Below are 17,770 nucleotides of genomic sequence, written 5' to 3'. Positions count from 1 at the left end.
AAAGTTGAATATAGAATATTGATGATTGATTATGATTATAAATATGACAAAAAATATTTTTCTACAATTTTACAAAAGCGAATTGAAAATATTTAGCGGGGATAATTGTGTTTTAGTACAGGAACAAAGTTTTATAAGCGATCTTGCAAATAAATAAAGAATACAAATTTAAATTAATATACACACATACTTCAATTAAAAAAACAATATTGGTAATACAAGGAGTGTGGATGATACAACAGTAATGGGGAATTTATTTTATATATTTTTGTTCCTATTTATATTTACAAAATTTATTTTTGATCTTATAATAAACTATAATAACATAATTTACGATAATCTGTTGGAAAAGATAAATTTCGCAAGTTTAAAACTATATTTACGAACGACATTTTGAACATTAATTTTTATTTTAAAGCTCGTACATTTAAAATGCATTTCTTTTATTACAATAACAACTATAAAACTTTATTTAAATATCAATCTCTATTAAAAGAAATAACAAAATTACACAAGAATAATAGAATGTATAAATCATGGGAATAATGCAGTTAAATAAATAATGCTAAGTAAAACTAAAATTAAAAACTCTAATAATATAAAACTCCCGATTCACATGCATCTAATAAATTAAATGGTATAACTGATATAATTTTTTAAGAGAAAAAAAATTTTCAATTTTCAAAAGGAATTTCTGGAAAAAACTAATAATCTATCTACGCGGTTTCACTACGAGTCAGGAAATAATCCTTGTAAAACTGCTTTCCTGCAAGCATAGAACTTAGGCAGTGAAGCAAATTCACACAGTAATTAAAGAACGTAAATTGATGCAGCTAATCAAAAGATTTCCTAAAAATTGATCGCGAATTGCTGAAATTTTTAAACGAATTCATCCAAAATAGGGTTAAACATTCATATAAATTGTTCGATTATAGAACTGAAATTTCAAAATCGGGATTTTAGTATAAAACTTTAGGACGATTCCTCAGTTTTGTCGGCCGCGTGACTCACAAAATTAATATATTTCAGACATAAATACAAAGTACGAATGCATAAAAATATTTTTTTTCACATTTCAAAAAAAATCTGAAATGAAATTTTAATTTCCAACTGTCCCTCCGCTGTGAAATCCCCTTTAATACGCATTAAGACAGCAAAATTTAAATAACACATCTATAATGCAATAAAAACTTAAAGGCAATTCCACGACACAAGGATAATAAAAATTATATTTTTATACAGGTGTTTTTAGGAACATGAATAAAATTATTTACATGAAAATACATAAAAATTATTTTATTTATATTCATTAAAAAAAAGTTCAAATTATTAAATCTAACTGCTCTCCAACCGTGGAATTAATCTTAAATAAGTTCGAAGATTGATAAAGTTAAAAATTTTATCCCTTATCGATATTTTAATAAAAACTTAAAATTCTGTGTCAGGGTCGCAATCAGGAATCGTAATTTTATACAAGTTTTTATTTATGAATATAACTATTTTTATGCATTCATTCTAAAATATTTACAAAAGCTTCTATTTATTTGACAATTGAGTATTTGGTACACTCGTAAAGTGAAGTGATTATCATGCGATTTAAATCAAATTTAATTGGATATGTGTAAGCGACGTCAAGCGTGATTGGCTTCTGGATCGACAAATACCACGATTTACCAACGATGACGTCACTTGCGGGTAGCCAATAATATTAATTCATTTCAGGCATCACGTGCGGGACAACACCGTTGAGCCTTACCTTAAACTATGCTAACTGTTCAACATCAGTGAGAGAAATATATAAAATTAAGCACGTCTTAAATTAGTAGTTTATGAGTTGATTACGTTAATTTGTAGTTACGGAGCAACAGAGGAACACTAATTTAAGTTTAACTAGGGATAAATCAAAATAACATAATTAAATGCAACTTCTGATTTATTAAGTTTTTGTAAGTTAAATAAAATAAAAATAATAAATGTTTAATACATAACGAATGCTTCAAGTTGTAAATAAAAAGTTTTATTTCTAATTGTTAAATCAAATAATTATACTCGCTTATTCATTCGCATATTTCAAAAGCAAAATTAACGAATGTGGATAGCGAATCTCGCTGGTTAGGTCAAAGCGACAAGAAATATCAAATACAAATATGAGCCAAGGTTTTGAAATAAAATTAATGAATAATCGTAGATAATGAGTGACAAAGTATCAGTTTAAATAAATCAACATTTAATTAATATTTCATTAACTATCCAACAAAAACAAGTAAATGTATCTACCTATTTTCATCAAAAGGCAATTACAGGATGGAGAATAAAACAAAATTATGAAAAATTTATTTAGAATGCCATGCGCACAGGTGTATCAGACAGGAAAAGCAATTAAGTTATGAAAAAGACAAACTCAACTCGAATGAATAAATGAGATGGGATCGTTCAACTCAACTCGCCTCGACGGAAGCATGGCCGACGTCCGTTCCGGAAACTGGCCTTTTTAGGAAATGCTACAAACACGAACACTGCGTCCCTTAAACTTCCAGAATATAATCCTTTTTAATCAAAGAAATTCGGCACAGTAACCTTAGATCAAAATAGAATTATCTTTGTAATCAATTATATACTTTATTTTTATGGAAATAAAATAGGTTGTCTACTGCTGATAAGCCATAAAAGGCAGAATCAAATGCGATTTTCTCCGCACCCAGTTTATGCTTATATGAACTGATTTGCTTTCTTCCCCTTTCAATTATAGTTTAAGAGCATAGTGAATGCTGTTTTTAAATGACATTTTAGAAAGATAAAAGATTTCTTAGGAAAAGGTCTTACTTAAGTCTAAATATTTTGCAGACTTCATTGAAAAGCAACATCATTACTAACAACAATCGACGAGTAACTTAAGTCTTCTCTTGAAAGCAAATTAAAACATTTCAGTAAAAGCATACTCAATTATCTCTTAACAAAAAATACAATATCAATACTAACGCTTTTTTTGTGTGCTGATTTTAACATTCTCAAACACTTATCAAAAAAAAGAAGAAAAAAAATATGCATTTTAAATTAGAGGAACAAAGGGAAAAGAACTTTTAAAAAATCTAATCAGTATTTTATTCAAATCGGTACATCAATCGTTTTAACATGTTAGGGCAGAAAATCAACTCCCCTCAAAAATCTACAGCACTATAAAAATGCAATGTCTTATTTTTTTTATTTATTAATTTGAAAGAACAAAACTAGACTAGCGTTAACAGTAGCAACTCTTCACCTATATTACGTTTTTTTTATTTTTAAAAATTTAGACTACAACGTTTTACTTTTATAATGTATAATGAGAGATGATTTTGATTATACACAAATGTACTGCAATAAAAAAGATGAAGCTAAAAATTTTTTTTATTTTTGTAATTGAATGCAGACTTGGACATATAGTGTAAGATGAGTCACTCGTTAACATTAATACTTAAAAAGAAAATTAGAGCTCAATTCAAACATATAGCATCCTTATATACGTACACATGGGGTTAAATAATGACGAACAACTCAAAAGCAATTTATGACGCGACATTTTTTTTTATTTATATATCTCCAGCGACGATAGCCGTAACTAAACCGTTTCCTGGCATGTAAGTGAAAAATGAGAAAGATGACCCACTATGTGTTAGATGAGCACGCAAGTACTGAACTCACTTGCCAGCTCTAAATGAGACAGCAGGGGAAAAAAAATTCAGTGAAACAGCCGGCGTGTTAGGAAATATTTTTTTATTTCTGCTCGCATTTCACTTGCTTTCGTGAGGGGAGAACACGATTATATTTCACTTTCGTTGTTGTTCTTCAACACACAATAGAATTTCGAAGAAATCGTCTGCTGAGACTGTTTCAGAATGAATTTAGCGCATGTTCTAGGAAATAGGCTACACAATACTTCAGGGAGTGAGAATTTATGATGCATTAAGAATTATTTATCGATAGTGATTTACAGTTTAGAGTAGAGGTCATCAACCATTTGAACCGATTTTTTTTTTGGATCACAAGAATTTAAAAGAGCAGACGAGAATATATTTTTGGCAATTTGGGAAGGGCAGAAACAATTTCTATTTTAAATTTAAATATGCTTGATTTAAGAACCTCTAAAAACTTATTTAGTTGTATACAGTTAATTTCAAAATTATACATATTAAACTTATGATAACTGCTTACAAGTGATATTATTCCATTTCTCAATTATACACTCATGTGACCCAACTAGAGCAATATTTACTGAGTAATGCATGACGATGCCAATTTGCCAATTTTGAGAAAATAACCCTAAATAATTAGAATTTAAAAACTCTGAAAAATACAAGTCAGTATATCATTTATATGAAAATTAATATTTTTATTTAAGAACTTTGCTTTTTAATTTTTATGTAGTTAATTTTGATTAACTACGATTTGGTTAGATCGTAGTTAATCAAAAAAGAAAGCATTTTGAAAAATATTAAATAAACATTAAGATATTTCAATTATAGAATTGCATCGCAATTCAGCTGTTTAAAAAATTCATATATTTGTTTTAAAAAAAATGTTTTTTAAATGTGTATCCAAACCTGTTAAAAACCATTAAAACAAAATGTAACTAATGTACATTTGAACAGTTTTAATCCTTTTTAGGAAGAATACCTCTGCAAAATTTTAATTTTTGATTGTCCTCCTCACAGCGTTGAAAGAAAAAGTTTGAGTAAATAATATTAAGCGTTCTATTTCTTTCTTCTTTTTTTTAATAAGGAGAAAAAGTGCATTAAAAATATACTTTTAAAATTTTTGTCCCATAATGATTTAAAATTATATTATTTATCTCGATTATGATTAATAAAATATTCATTTTATTGTCTAGTCCAAGAGCACAAAAATTTTAATACAAAAAATTGTTAAAATGAAAAATAATTAGCAATTTATCCTTGATTTCAGAAAAAAAAAGACGCCTATCATCGATTAAAAAGCGTTTAGATTCCATACTTATGTTTTACAACTGTCGTTGAACAGCCGGGGCCCGATTCTGAGTTTACGACTATGTTAAATCCGTAGCCTTGTAATTTTGAACCCAACCCAGAAGACAAGGAAACTCCTGGATCAAGCATGTGGACAAAATAGCTTTCGTGGATGACTTTTAGATGGTACAACTAACTCGCATTTGCGTTACATGGAGAGGAAAACTTCCCACGGTTAACCAAACGGCAAGGGGATTCTAACCCATTGGAAGAGACCACCACTTAAGGATATTTTACGTTGGCACTGTGGTCGGTGCAAACCGGGAGATTAATTCGCATCAAACATCTACCGCTCGAATTCGAACGTGGATCCCCTCATTGGGGTGCGAATGCCCTACCTCCTGAGCTGAAGCGGCTTTAAATTCCATATTTAATAAAATTATATTAGAATCCTTGCTTAATTAAAGCCACAGAATATAGATGAGAGGTTTGAGGTTTCTGTAAATTTTTAATCCGATATTGTTTTATGATTATAAAAAAATTTGATCACGGATTGGGGTGATGCACATTTTATACTAAATTAAAAGAATTGCAGAAAAATTAAATTTCCGCAGGGGGCGTTAGATTTAGAATTGAAATAATACGGTAATTCGTTTAAAATTTTGATTATATAACTGTTTCTTAAATAAACAAGTCTACAGCTGAATTTTATTATTTTTTTTTAAAAATGAGTTTGAAAAACAAATATTTTTAAAATCAATCTGAAAATAAAAGAAGTTACATATCTTGCATAAAATGAATTTTTTTTTTCTTTAAGCGTTTTTGTTATATTTCAGATGAATTGTGAGAAAATTTTAAAATGAATATCTGATTTATAGTAATTTGCAAGTTGGGAACTTTTCCTGAAGATAGAAGACAGAGAAAGAGAGGGAGCAAAAACATACAAGATAGGAAAAAAAAAAACTTTTTTCTCTAAGACTTTGATTTTCAGTTTTTTTTCTTCAATGCATTTGTTTTTTAAACTATTGACAGTAAGTTCGAAGAAAACGTCTGAGATTGTTTTCTCCCCCAACAAATTTGGCGCAAGTTCGCGAAAATAGACAACTTAAAATACAAAAGGGCTATATTTCTGGAATATTTATTGGAAAGAGTCACGGAAAATAAAATTTTATGCTTATAAAGGTTGCTAACCTTGCTCATGCCTGTTCTTAGTCGTGTTTCAAATAGCGTAATTTATTTTTATACTACATACTGTTAAACAAAAGTAGAGTGATTAGTCTTAATAATTAATTTCAAACGTTTATTACCATCGAATAACAGCGAAATCCCGATATATATAGCAATATACTAAAAAAATGTATTATCGATAGGGATAAGTATGTAATTCAATAACATCGCGGTTAATATAGACAACAAAATATAGAGTGTGATAAAATCGCTGGTACTATCGATAACAATTGTTAAATACGATATGATATTATCGTGAATGTTGATGAATTTCCTTTTTTGACGAAAATATTGACCAATGATGTGAATTAGTTAAATTAAAGAAAATATTGTTAGTCATCGTTTCACTTTATATAGCAGTACGAAAATTTGACTTTGATAAGCACTTACTTTTTAGTTATAAAAATACAAAATTATTTGAATTTTTATAAGTAAAAAATATAAAATTAAATACAAAATTTGGCGATGAATTATTGAAATAAAGAGAAAAATATAAAAAATGAGAATTTTTTAGAAATTTTCTTTATAAGATATATATTTCTTTTAAAGGAAATATTTCGCAAATTTACTTTCATTGTTTTAAGACTATCGTGCAATTAAGGAAGCAACGTAAGTGCAATTGTGTTTTTAGTGTAGCCCTTACGTTCTTTTTTTTTTTTTCAATTGCTCGGCAGTGCAAGCGCCTGTCACTTTCGCCAAAAAGGTAGAAAAGGAATCTTTCATCACATCATTCCTAGACTTTTCCAAATATTAATTGAAGCTTTCCATATTAATCATATAAAACATGGAAATAACTTTTAAAAATCGGCGATTAGGGGTTTGTATGTTACTCGACCGAAGAGAGAAAAATCACGCATGCGCAAAGGTGAAAGTGATAGGGGGTGGACGACCTTGAGTATTGGGATGGTTCGTTGCTCCCTCTGTTCCCTCTTCGTCTCATCGATCCAACAGGGGTGATACATTCATGGATGCTCGATGACCGCTTTTCTTTATCGGTCTCTCAAACGATTTTAAATGAAACTGAATAAATAAAATTGAATAATATAAAAAGATCTGGTAAAGGAGTGAGATAGACCAACGGTTCCAAATTTTTTGCGACTACGGAACCCTGAATGATCGAGCATCCTTTGGCGGGAACCCCAAGTATATAAATAAGATTTATTGGCAGCCGTGAGCCAAAGAAACACTACTAATTATTTTGATGACATTTAACGCGAAGAATGGATACGTGGTTGTTCAGGGGATAGAACGTTCGACTCGAAATGAAGTGACCTGGGTTTGAATCCCAGCAATGGCTGGTCGATACAAATCTAGCATACGGCTAGCACGGACTACGGTGCTGACGTAAAATATCTTCAATAGTAAACGGATCATGGGTTAGAGCCTTCTTTGCCGTGAGGCTAAACGTGGAACGTTTTCCTCTCCATGTAACGCAAATGCGGGTTATTTCCATCAAAAAGTCCTCCACGGAGACAAATTTCTCCTATTACTTGATCCATGTGTTCTCTTGTCTTCTGGATTGGGTTTGAAATTACAAGGCTACAGAGTTGAACACTGGCAGTCGTAAACTCAAAATTCGGTCGGCTGTTCAACGACGGTTATAAAATATAAAAAACAATGGGAAGAAGGGTTTTTTTTTTCATTTCAATAAAACTTAGAAATAAAACCTATTATTGAGTATTGAGTACAGTTAAGTGCGGCGAGCTCTCTGCTTATCGCTTACAGCTCTGCGTTTAAAACCTATTATTTTAAAACAATTGAATTTGCAGGTTATTTGTTGCCTTTTGATGATTACTAAGTTTTCGCAAACCAAGAACTTGGAAAAATGATTCGTTCGGAGAATTATTAAACTCTTAAGATGGCATGTGCTATGGAAATACGATTTCTGTCCGCCTTGAAATTCGTTTTTTTATCAGAATCAGCATTCATGGACATAAATAGTTCCTTTCTTCCCTGTTGATCTTCGTTATTTAAAAATATTTACGATCTTCATTTTATAACGTTTTTTTTCTAGGTTTTCTATAATTATGTTTACAGCAAAGTCAGAAAAATAACAAAGAAATAAAAACATGCTTGATTGTTATGGTCATTTTCTTCAAAGGAACTAAAACAAGAAAGCGATTTAAAAAGCAATTTCATAAAACTATAAAGAAATCCAAAATCGCTATGTCGCAGACGATACAAGCTAAAAGCTAATATCTGACGACATATATCTGTCTGATAAGTATGAAAATGGCAATCAACGATCTAAGATAACCATCAGTAGTTTCAGGTTTCTCAAAATCCAATTTCACATAGTTACTCAAATTACCTCATTAAGATTTATGGTGTAATTTGTATAGCCGCATTCTTTCAGCAAGCTCTTTCATAAGCCTTGGAATTACAAAAGAAAAAAAGAAAAGAATAAAAAGATTTTTCGAACGGAAGAATAAAGCTCTACTGTCCATAGAACGTCTCTTGAATTTTTCCGAAGCAATACAGGGCCGAACTAAGAAGGAGGGAAATCAACAAAGAAAATAATTTATAAAATAAATTTAATTGTTTTATATTTTTAGAATAAAAAAAATATGTCAAATTTCAGTCTTCTTTCCGGCAATATAAACGTTTTTTTTTTAACCGCTAAAACTAACTAAAATAACGCTTCAAACTCTATTTCTACATTTGCTCTTACATAAAACGCGTCAGGGTAGAGAGTAGAAAAATAGCAAATTCAATAAAAATCCTAAATTTTTTATATATTATTTTCCTTTATTCGATTTACAACATTTTATGAAATTTTTTTATTTTATTAATGATAGTTTTAATACATATTGTTTCTAAATTATTCATCAACGTATAAAAGTACATACAAACCTAACATTCAATAGTGGCATTTAAGAAATTTAGGAAAAGTATAACTTTTTTTTGACTTTTTGGTAAGTTTCCTTATTTATTTTTACTTTTGCAGTCATAAAGAAAGAAAAATTATAAAAATTAAGTCAAAATTTCGGAATTTACTAGTTCTGATGCTGTGTCCGATAAAGGGGGCTCAACCTTTTTTCGATTTTCAAATTTAACAAATATATAAAAATCTGTTTGATTTAGTTATTAGGTATGGAAAAAATGTAAAAATTAAGTAATCTCAAAAGTGCATTTTAATTGCCCTATTTTTTCGTAAATTTCAACTTAATATATCGGAATTTTCGCCTTCATCTGCAATACTAAATCGCGATTATATGAGATTTCGATATATACAAATATATATCGAATTTGGGCGGACACAAAAAAAGTCATCTCTCATCTCTAGTGTCCACTAAGAAATATATCAATCAGCATATTGCACTCTCTCTTTAAAAGAAAAAAAAAAACTTTTTTTATTCAAACAATCGGAGATGAGAGAGGTCGAAAACGACATATCAGGACGAGAAATATAAATTTTTTCCCCTTGAAAATATGTAAATAAATCTAATCAAAAGAGAAAAATAAATCATTGATAATTTAATTTGATTCTTAACTAGACTTCTCACATCTGTCAAATTTTATTTACTCCTGAAATGTTCTAGGAATTTTTTTCCGAACAATTTTATATTGACAGCCTAAAAGTCTACTCTCCAATTAGTACAGAATTTCAGTAGTTGCAGAAAATATTTCCCCGTAGTAGTTAATAATTAATATTAGAATTTTAATAAATGAGAATTAGGAATTTAGCATAGGTCATATAAAAAGGTCAAATTGGTAAATGGTCTTATTTTTAAGTTTTGACTACATGTCATGGTCGGTTGTATAAGTTGAACGATAATTTATTTTATCAAGGTGTCAGCTATTTAGAGTTTAATGGAAAACTTTTTTTGACAACAGCTTCCTGTTAATGCATTATGCACAATAAAAGAAAATTATCTTTTAACGGTACATTTTCGAACATTAAAATAAATTGAAGTAAGTACATTTCTGTTTATGATTATAAATACATTCGGTGCAGTCATAATCATTACGCACGTAAATCCCAGTCACAATCCATTAAGAAAATATTGAAAGTAGAACAAGCTTCTTTGGCGTCCGGTAACCAAGGTCACGGCCAGCAGACGATTATCCGAATTTCACTTAAAAACCAGAAAGCGTAGAACAGCTGACGCATTTCCGCTACAGGAAATAAACGAAGTTTAATCTGCAGCCTTTAATATGTTGACCTGTCCGGTAAACTTGAAACTAACCTTTGCACCTTATCGCAGCCTGACAATTTTAGTCATATCAAGATGGAATCTATTGTTTGTCAAAGAGATAATGATGACATTCTCAGACGATCGTTAAATCGTTTTCTTTTTCACAAGTTTTTAAAAGAATTGAATTAATTAAATACTCAAGGTTACTATTTAATAGAAGTTCAGGGAACTGTGGCATTCATATTTTACATAAAGAATATGCAAATTTGTCCCAAATAATTTTCTTTATCATTGCCTGAAAAAAGTGTTCCTTATTTTATTATATAACAAGAAAAATAAAAGCAAATTTTTTTAGTGGATCTTAGCGATTGTCGAATCTTTATATTTTAAACGTTAATTTTTGAATAAATTATAATAATATAAAAGCAATGTCAACCACAACTGACAAATTATATATTCGACACATCAATATTTTGCAATGTGTGTAATATTTGAAAGCTTATTTTCATAAAATTTCTTAAAACAAATAATAATGCTGATTTCTTAAATTTAATATGATGACAACTATATTCTTGAGAAATTATAAGCACTCTTTCATACTGAAAAACCTAATTTGCGTCAATCACAAAATGAAATTCCTTTTAAGGAAATCAAGAGTTTTAAAGCATTTTTATGAATGGAAATTAGGATAAGCATTAGATATCAATTGATTTTTTTATCAATTGATTATTTACACACTTTTATTTATTTTATACTGATTTGAAACACTACTGAAGCTATTCTTGTACAAAGAAAAATCGTTAATAAAAATTAAAAATAACCAAAACACTTAAACAACAAAATTTAGATTTACAACTGTTAGAAAGCAATTAGAAACTGTTCCATTCAAATGTAATGTTAATTCACAGCAATGCTCTAAATACAAAATGATTTAACTATTTATAGTACAGTAATCTGAATTTTGAAGTTCTTTATATGAATATTTACGGAACGAATTGATTAGTGGAATATCTCGAAAAAAGCATACAATGAAATTGCCAAGATTTATAGATATATATATTAATTTTGGCACTTTTATATTTATATATTAAGCTAAAATTTTCAGGATGAATAAAAAATGGTCGAAGTTAAAATTTTAACTAAGATGATATCAGAAAACCATTGCCTTATTCTTAAATGATGAAGTATAAATATCTTTTCGGCAAAATAAATACATAAAATATCCACATTGATTGCAAATATTTGATGGCATATAAGAATTTAAACGCATAACTACTTACATAAAAATTCTGTAGATAAGCTGGATATTGCATCTAGCATTGTCAGAAATAAAACAAATAATTAAATAAAAAAATAGCAGAATGTAATAATGTATAACAGCACATCACTAAAATTCAGCGACCGGCAGTTGCTGTTGTGAGAATAAATAAAAAAAATCTACGTTCTAAAACTATTTGTAAGCAACAAAATATAAAAAATAACGATGAAAATACTACGATAGTAACGATAATGCATATAAAAAAAAACGTTAATTTATTTCCTGATAATGGTCACACTAAATATGATGTGAAAGGTAAATATTTCAAAATTAATCAACAAATATATATTGACTGATTTTAATTTATGAAATCGAATACATTTGAGTTTTTTCAAAGCTAATTCGATCACGTAAAATAATTAGAAAAACTAAATACTGCATCTAACTTCAAACTAAAATAAATACATACTTTAAAAATATAGGAAAAATGCCATCATAGTTAATTTTCTCTCCTTTGTTAAAAAAAAAAAAAAAAGTGCTAAATATATTTTAAATTAATTAATATTTACAAATAAAGTAAAGATTTTGTGCATCGAAAAACTTTCTACAGATTGTTGGCAAATAAGTGGAAAATAATACACGTTTGACATAAAATATAAAGTTTGTCATTAAGCCTTAATTTTGAAGAAAAAAAAAACTTTAAAAATTTTAATAAACCAGATCACATAATTTTGTACACAAGGCACTTAAAGAATCTGTTGGGGGGTGGAGTTCCCGAACATTTTCATTCATTACGGGGGGAAAGTCCATACAATGGCGTCTGATTCACTATTTTCTGTTGGGGGTGAAGCCATTCCTCTATAAGGGGGATGTGTCGCCATAAGGGGTCTTCGAACTTGCACACTCCATGCTGATCAATTAGCAAACGAAATAAGTCTTCAAATTAGGAGAATTAGCAGACGAGAAAAATAGAAAAATTACTCACCGTTAACAGATGCGGGGTTATCCCAAGACTAATGTTTACAAGAGACCACAACAGACTAATAGTCTCCGATTGAATTCAACTCACAACAAACCTTGCTTGACGCTTTTCTCCTTCTGCCGGCTTGAAGGGTTGCCGATTCGAGCAAAGAACTAGACACAGACTCATTCGTTTTTCGCCAACAGGACGATCTTTTTTGGCTTGTGGCAATATAAACTGGTAATTTGGCTACAGATTGGCAGAATTTAGAGACGAGGCTTTTTTCATTTTTAAGCTAATAAATTTTTTATCTAGTTTCTCAATTTGGGTAACAAGCATATTTTTTATTCAAACAAATCAAAAATTTTAATTTGAAAACTATATAAATTTTTAAATTATTGAATAAATAAAAATAATTTGAAAATTATATTAATTTTTAAATTATTGTAAGATTCAATGTTAATTTAAGGATTAGAATATGTTATTAATTGTAATATTAAGTAGATTATTCTTAGATGTTATTAATGGTTATTCTTAGGTGTTTTTAAGAATAAATAACTGCCAAATGTAAATTAGTAAATAATTTTACTCTATTTTTAGGAAAGTTTACAATACAATAATTATGTCATGATATTAGAAACTGGATGAATTTTAAATGCTATGTAGGGCTTAGCATTTTTATCTCTTTCCCTTTATTTTATTTTTCAAAAATAATAATAATAATAATAATATATACATATGGAAACAGTCTGAGCAATTCTGTTATTAGGACTGCCATATTTATAGATTTTAAAAGCTCATTTTATAGATTTTAACTCAATTATAAAAAAATTAAGCTGTTCTAAAGTCTTAAAATCATTTTCACTTCCTCTAATTTTTAGTATCTTTCATTAATTAAAATTTTTTTTTTATTGACTAAAATCTGAGTGTTCTGGGCGTAACACTATGTGTTGCGTTTGTAACAGTCTGTTTCAAATTTCTTTTTTTTTTAAAAATTAAATTTCTAAGAAATGGAATACGTGTAAATGACATCAAGACTTATTTTAATAAAAATTACTAGAATAGCTCAATTTTCTTTTTAACTGAGTTAGACATTTTTTTTAAAGTCTGAAAATAATAATTTAAATTTGTAAATGGTATGATTACCCATTTGTATATTTTGTCCGATAGGACACCAATTCAAAATTCATGGCCAAAATAATTTATTTTTTTGTTACCGACTGCTTTGAAATTCTTCTTCGGTGTTTATTGTATTTTTTTTTTTTTTAACTTTTGAAAGTTTTTAAATTTATATGCTTTAAATTATGTATTTTCTAAATATCCTATACAATTATCATCTATGTATGATATATATACACAGTAAACACATTTTATAAATATTTTGGTTTAAATATTGTAATTTAAAATTAACTAGAAGATCCGTATCATATGTGAAATACGATAAACTCGGGGTCAATGGTTATTAATTCATTTATTCGTTAATCTCTATTTAGCTAATCCATATGATATAAGTGATTTGCATAAGTTATAACGAAACGCTTTAAAACATTAAGTATATTTAAGGGGTCAAGATAGGCTGGCTTATAGGGCGTTAAACACATGTCCAATAGATCTTAAATTCGATCCTCGCCGACCGAAGATTTCCCGTGTTGTAAATGGTGACTGTTGCATGTTTTATCTGTCGGGTCACAAAGTCCCCCATGTTCACATAACAAATCTTACCTCTGGAGGTACTGAATTAGAGATCGATCTTTCTCCGGTTCAGGCCAAAAGGACGATCTGTGGATAAATGAATGGATGTATGAATGGGTCCTCCCTATGAACGGGTAGTGACGTGTGTGTGGCTTAAATCGTATTCTTGGCCATAGGTGGCGTCATTGAAAAGCAAGAAACGCTTTCTCTGCCTTAAAAAAATTCGCTTGCTTTCACCCAGTAGGCTTGCTGGAATTGGCAATAGACATTAGAAACAACAAGTATATTTAATGACAATAAAGAATGATGTTAACGTTACAATGTCTGAATGGGATCTGAATATTAATTAATAATATATCATTGCACAGAGTGCCATCTGTGGGAACGAAAAATAAATATCATATGTCCTTACTGTTACAGGACAAATGGGTTAACCCTTTAATGCCCAACCACAAAAAGTGCTGTAAATACGAAAAACTGCTACAAGTACCTGAAAAAAGTACAAGTACATGCTTATGATAAATGGATATTTCTTTCTGTTGCCTAGAGTTTAAACATATAACTTTGTCAATAGATCTTAAATACTTGTATTACTAATACAAATGGTACTCTTGTATGCTTCTACAAAATAAATCAAATTGAATACCATTTTTTTCTTCTTTGTAAATAAGAACCATCCTTTTAAAAAAGGAAGCTTTACACAAACGGGTTTAAACACAAAAGAAATAACTCTAACAAATTATCTTTAGTTATCGATATAAATCAATTTCTTCATAGATGTGTCATATCATTAGTTTCATTTTATTTTATTTTATAACCGTCGTTGAACAGCCGACCCAATTTTTATGTGTTTACGACTACTAATGTTCAACTCCGTAGCCTTGTAATTTTGACCCCAATCCAGAAGACAAGGGAACTCCTGTGTCGAGTATTGGAAGAAATTTGCCTTCGTGGAAGACGTTTTGATGGAGCTAACCCGCATTTGCGTTACATGAAGAGGAAGACCACGAGAACCTCTCACGGTTAGCCTGACGGCAAGGGGTCTCTAGCCCATGATCCGTCTACCACTGAGGATATTTCACGTCAACACTGTGGTCGATGCAAGCCGGATTCGGAATTCGTTTCGACTAGGATTCGAACCCTTTTCGCCTCTTTGGAAGGCGAACGCTCTATCTCTTGAGCCATCACGGCTCAATCAGTTTCATTTGACAAAAAGACTTGAATTTTCATTTGGTATAACCTCAATTTACAACTCTGAGAAAGTTGTTGTAGGTCATTTACGTCGCACGAAAGTAGCACAATGGGCTATTGGCGACGGTTTGGGAAACATCCATGAGGATGATCCGAGGACATGCCATCACAATTTTGATCCTCTGCAGCGGGAATGGCACCCCCCGCCATCGGTAGTCCGACAACCTGCACGCGAAGTCGAGCTCTTTACGGTAGAACAGTTTAACGAGGACCAACACCGCACATCCTCGGTCCCCACTCAGAGTAATTCAAATGGTCACCCACCCGCACACTGACTACAGCCGGTGATGCTTGACTTCGGTGATCTGCTGGGAACCGTGTATCAGCCCACTGAGGGACTGAGATAGAGCGGGAAGATGAAGTGACCCAGATTCGAATCCTAGAGGTGGCTAGTAGATACGAATTCTGTTTCCGACTCGCTCCGACCAAAGTACAGACGTTAAATTTCCTCAGTAGTAGACAGTTCATAAATTAGAACCCCCATTAAGTTGAGCTCACCGTGGTAGGTTTTCGTAATTTTTTTCTCCATGCAACGCAAACGTGACTTCGTTCCATCATAAAAGTTCTCCGCGAAGGCTAGTTTGTCCCAATGCTGGATCCAGGATTTTCCTTATCTTCTGGGTTGGGTTCAAATTTACAAGGCTACGGGGTTGAACATTGGTAATCATAAACTCAGAATCAGGTCGGCTGTTCAATGCCGTTTATAAAATGAAATAAAAAAAAAATAAAATTTTCAACTCAACACTGGTAAAATTTAGAAGAAAATTCTCTTTATTTAAGCAACCTTGCTACGCTTTATCAACTCCCCCGCTTTTCATCGAAGGGTCAACGATAATTGGGCAAATTACAAGAAATAAATAAATAAACTACGGAAATAAACTTCGGCCCAACACGGAGTTTGAACTTTAAATAGAACGCATGGTGAATGCAGACGAGCACGCTTTCCTCTTTGCACAATAAAAGATTGGAAATGCGAAAAAATCCTCACAATTTTTTTTTAACACAGATTTCATCAAAGGGGGAAAATTGCAACGAATTTTTTTTTTTATCTCTGATCGTTTTTTTTAATAAATTTGTTTTATTCACAGCACACTGATTTGAAGATCACACTGTCTTAATTCAGCTTTCGTCCAAAGGGGGAAAATCCAACGAAAAAAAATTTGATCTCAACTAATTTGTTTTTAATAAATTTGTTTTATTCACAGCACACTGATTTGAAGATCACACTGTCTTAATTCAGCTTTCGTCCAAAGGGGGAAAATCCAACGAAAAAAAATTTGATCTCAACTAATTTGTTTTTAATAAATTTGTTTTATTCACAGCACACTGATTTGAAGATCACACTGTCTTAATTCAGCTTTCGTCCAAAGGGGGAAAATCCAACGAAAAAAAATTTGATCTCAACTAATTTGTTTTTAATAAATTTGTTTTATTCACAGCACACTGATTTGAAGATCACACTGTCTTAATTCAGCTTTCGTCCAAAGGGGGAAAATCCAACGAAAAAAAATTTGATCTCAACTAATTTGTTTTTAATAAATTTGTTTTATTCACAGCACACTGATTTGAAGATCACACTGTCTTAATTCAGCTTTCGTCCAAAGGGGGAAAATCCAACGAAAAAAAATTTGATCTCAACTAATTTGTTTTTAATAAATTTGTTTTATTCACAGCACACTGATTTGAAGATCACACTGTCTTAATTCAGCTTTCGTCCAAAGGGGGAAAATCCAACGAAAAAAAATTTGATCTCAACTAATTTGTTTTTAATAAATTTGTTTTATTCACAGCACACTGATTTGAAGATCACACTGTCTTAATTCAGCTTTCGTCCAAAGGGGGAAAATCCAACGAAAAAAAATTTGATCTCAACTAATTTGTTTTTAATAAATTTGTTTTATTCACAGCACACTGATTTGAAGATCACACTGTCTTAATTCAGCTTTCGTCCAAAGGGGGAAAATCCAACGAAAAAAAATTTGATCTCAACTAATTTGTTTTTAATAAATTTGTTTTATTCACAGCACACTGATTTGAAGATCACACTGTCTTAATTCAGCTTTCGTCCAAAGGGGGAAAATCCAACGAAAAAAAATTTGATCTCAACTAATTTGTTTTTAATAAATTTGTTTTATTCACAGCACACTGATTTGAAGATCACACTGTCTTAATTCAGCTTTCGTCCAAAGGGGGAAAATCCAACGAAAAAAAATTTGATCTCAACTAATTTGTTTTTAATAAATTTGTTTTATTCACAGCACACTGATTTGAAGATCACACT

At 30.3% G+C, this 17,770-nt stretch overlaps 1 protein-coding gene across 2 annotated transcripts in view; it reads right to left on the bottom strand.

The window, feature by feature from the left end:
- Positions 1-12,728, bottom strand: part of LOC107440147 (protein singed) — a 34,680-nt gene extending 21,952 nt beyond the window's left edge. The window contains exon 1 of one of the 2 annotated variants that reach the window (XM_016052983.3): positions 12,571-12,728. Coding sequence is in view for 1 of the 2 variants with exons in the window: in XM_016052982.4 (XP_015908468.1) it covers positions 2,278-2,287 (10 nt within the window). In the remaining variant the exon portion in view is untranslated. Of the gene's footprint in view, positions 1-2,277; positions 2,415-12,570 lie in introns of those variants that run through there. The other variant, XM_016052982.4, reaches the window with a different exon arrangement.
- Positions 12,729-17,770: the final 5,042 nt, after the last annotated feature.

This window comes from Parasteatoda tepidariorum, chromosome 10, assembly GCF_043381705.1.
Source record: "Parasteatoda tepidariorum isolate YZ-2023 chromosome 10, CAS_Ptep_4.0, whole genome shotgun sequence".
Lineage (NCBI taxonomy): Eukaryota > Metazoa > Arthropoda > Arachnida > Araneae > Theridiidae > Parasteatoda > Parasteatoda tepidariorum.
This window is presented reverse-complemented; position numbering and strand designations above follow the sequence as displayed.